Raw genomic sequence first — 3,480 nt, forward strand, 5'->3', positions numbered from 1 at the left:
ACTAACATCGGGCCTGCGGGGCGGAACCTGGTAGCCGGAAGTGGGTGCGCGGTGTGACGGTTGCGGGCCGTGACGTCAGAGGCGCCATGAACAGCGTAGGCGAGGAGTGCACGGAGATGAAGCGCGAGTATGACCAGTGTTTCAACCGCTGGTTCGCCGACAAGTTCCTGAAGGGAGAGGGCTCGAGGGACCCGTGCAGCGAGCTCTTCCGGAAATACCAGCTCTGCGTGCAGGTGCGGGGAAGGGGCCGCGTGTCGGGGTGGGGGGCGCGTGCGTCGCTCGCCCGCTGCACTGAGCCTGCGCTCTGCTCCGCTCTCTTGCAGAAAGCTATAAAGGAGAAGGAAATCCCGATCGAGGGGCTGCCGTTCATGGGCCCGAGCAAGGAGAAGGCTGATGACTGTCCGTGACGCTCTGGAATTACTGTCAGTTCTGTGGGTCACGGATCCGGAGAGATTTTGCAGCTGCATCCCGTGCGTCTGATGAGACGAGCGCACGTTGTCTACAAGGTCCACATCGTACTTGAAATTTCGCATTTCTGCCTCTCCCCAAAATATTTCTTCGGTTCCTAGTGCTTGCCCAACAGGGAAGTGTCAGAAAAGCAGGGTAAAGCCGGAGGTACAGGTGAAGGGTCTCCGGCTGCTATGGAAAGTGCCTCTAAGGAAATAGCTTTTGCTGACAAGCTACATATAAGAATAGTTTGAATTTATAATCTACAATAATGTGGAAAGAGTCCAACGTGAGGAACTCTGAGTACAGACGACAAACGGTTGATACTGAGTCTGCTTTATTACAAAAAGTTCTACATTGACCCGAGGAAGTGGGCGCTGCCCTTTAAAGCTAATCACAACGTAAATATTAAGCTAGTCTAATTAGAAGGGCTCACCTACACTTTATTTTTTTGACCTTTTAATTTTACATACAAAAGTTAAAAAAAAAATCTCAAATGTAAAACTAGGCAAATAAACTTTTCTGGTAGTAGGTTTTGAGTGTGTTCTTGTTATAATTGTAGGTTGGGGATCCTACATCAACACAAAGTGAGAAAACTACTCTTGCACGATTTAAATTTTGTTTTATACAAGCACAATTCCCCAGGGGGGGATCAATAATCCATACATATTCAAATAGCTAAAATGTCTAAAACAATATACTATAAACATGCATAATAATATAGAAATGGCAGCAGACAAAGAACAAATTGTCCATTGTCTGCCCAGTAAGTTTCTTATGGTGGTAACTGCTTCTCCATGCAGGTTACCCCCAAGCCTTAGGTTAAGGGTAATAATATTAAAAATCAAAACCAAGCAACTGTCAAAATCAACAAAATTACTGCTAGAAACATTTTTACAGAGTGAGCAGTCTTCCTGATAATTTGTACAATGCTGCTGCTTGAACATGCTTTGCTTTTGGCCTTGGCCATAGAAGCAGTCCTGTGCTTTTTCCATAACATCTGTGTATCAGTACCTTGGACAGTAAAAATCAGGGCCAAGCGTGGTGGTTGTCTGAATCCAATTCCCCTTCTCTCCCCCCCTCCCGTTGAAGCGGAGAGTGATGCTGCAGTTGCATTAAAATCATGTAAGTTTATTGGTTAAGGGTAGTAATCCCCATGCCTTCTGTTAAGTGTTGTAGCTGCTGCTCCATGCTGGTTACCTCCCATGCACCCTTTTCTTAATTTCCAACTCTAGCCTTTAGGGATCTACAGTGTTTACCCCATGCCATTTTTAATTTGTTTAATGCTTTTGCCTTAACCGCCTCTTCCTGAAAATCATTCCAGGCATCCACCACCCTCTCCATGATGAAATATTTCCTGATGTTGGTTCTAAGTCATCCCCCCTAAAGTTCATATTGTGAGCCCTAGATCTACTGTTTGCTTTTCTCTGGAAAAGATTCAAGGAACATGCATCACTAAAACTATTCAGGTATCGAAAGGGCTGTATCATATCTCTCCTGCACCTCTCCACGGTATACATATTCAGATCCTTCAACCTCTCGGCATAAGTCTTCTGGTACAGACCCCGCACCACTTTGGTCACCTTTCTCTGGCAATAATTGGTAGGGTACCACCATGGTTGCCCCATGTTCAGCTATGTAATTTCAGGACACCAGGGCCCTATTATGAGCTGCTTCGCTTTGGTCCCTTCATCCTTCTAGGGTCAGTTCTGATCATTTGCAACATAATTTTGTTGTACAATCTTTCCAGCAGCAAACAAGTTCATGCCAGACCTGCTGTTTTCCCAGTTGTATATTCTATTGCTTGCAGGGCTGCCCCACTGTTTCCCTCTTTTCATTTATAGACAAGAGAAAGGGTACGATGTGCACTTGTCCCAATGAATCATCAGTTTTGGCAGTGGGCCCAAAGGATTTATTTATCCTGTTGGCAGCAATGGCTGGGACTTCAGATTTGGTGGGAGAATTTTGATGAGGGAAAGGGAGGAGTCTTGAAGCCATCTTAACCTGGAGGAGCATACCCCTTCCCTGCCACCTTAATGACTTCCCACCAATATCCTCATCTTAAGCCAAGTCACACTTTAGGTGGAACAGCAGCAGGATGAGCTTTATTTCAAATCTGTTTGTAACAATACAGAGAATACTAAACCCAGAGGTATAAATAGTCTTGCCTTACCTCAAGGAGGAGTAACCTAATTGTTAGAGCAGTAGGCTGAGAACCAAAGGAGCCAGGGTTCAAATCTCTCAGATACTCCTTGTGACCTTTGGCAGCTTACTTTGCCTTAGAAACAAACTTAGGGCCAGATTTATTATGTTTAAATCTGTTTACTGTGAAAGTAAAAAGTCTAACAAGCAGAAGCTGAGGTGTGTGGACTCTGCAATACCTCGGCTATCTATAGCAGAAACTCTGTTAAGCATCGAAACTTTGTAAACCGTTGTGATAGTATATGGTATATGGTATATGGTACAAAACCGAACGATGGTATATAAAACACGATAAATAAAGATACAGTTCAGTTGCGCTACAATACAAATTTTTCCCCCCTGTGTTTCCTATCCCTCAGCATCCTCCCTCCCCCACACCCTGCATACATTCAGATAGCCATTGAGGTCAAATCACTAACGTAATTGACAGTGTCTACCAATTGTGGTAGAGTAATATCATTTAAAATTCAACTACGTTCTTTAACATATATATTACATATAAAGGTCCCAAATTTGCAGGAACGACTATGTTTGAGACATTTCCAAATGCTCTATATATTTTTTCCATAAGGCAGGTTTGAAATAACTTGTTCTTTAAGTGTCCAATGGTTGGAGGGTCTTCACTCGTCTAGTGTTGGAGAATACATTTCTTAGCTAGCAAAAGAGCTTTGCGACACCATAATTTGATCTATCGATTAGAAAATGTACAAGAATGTAGGTCATCAAATAGGAACACTTTTAATAGCACTTTTGAAACTGTACACATATTCTTGTACCCCTTTCCAAAATAACTGGAGAGAAGTACATGTCCAAAAACTTTTGTCCTAGTGT

General features: G+C 43.4%; 1 protein-coding gene across 1 annotated transcript; it reads left to right on the plus strand.

Moving 5' to 3' along the window:
• Positions 1-53: 53 nt before the first annotated feature.
• Positions 54-980, plus strand: TRIAP1 (TP53 regulated inhibitor of apoptosis 1). Its single transcript, XM_029571257.1, has 2 exons — positions 54-233; positions 324-980. The coding sequence occupies exons 1-2, from the start codon at positions 87-89 to the stop codon at positions 405-407; spliced, it is 231 nt and encodes a 76-aa protein (XP_029427117.1). The 5' UTR covers positions 54-86; the 3' UTR covers positions 408-980.
• The last annotated feature ends 2,500 nt before the right edge of the window (positions 981-3,480 follow it).

This window comes from Rhinatrema bivittatum, chromosome 11 (assembly GCF_901001135.1).
Source record: "Rhinatrema bivittatum chromosome 11, aRhiBiv1.1, whole genome shotgun sequence".
Lineage (NCBI taxonomy): Eukaryota > Metazoa > Chordata > Amphibia > Gymnophiona > Rhinatrematidae > Rhinatrema > Rhinatrema bivittatum.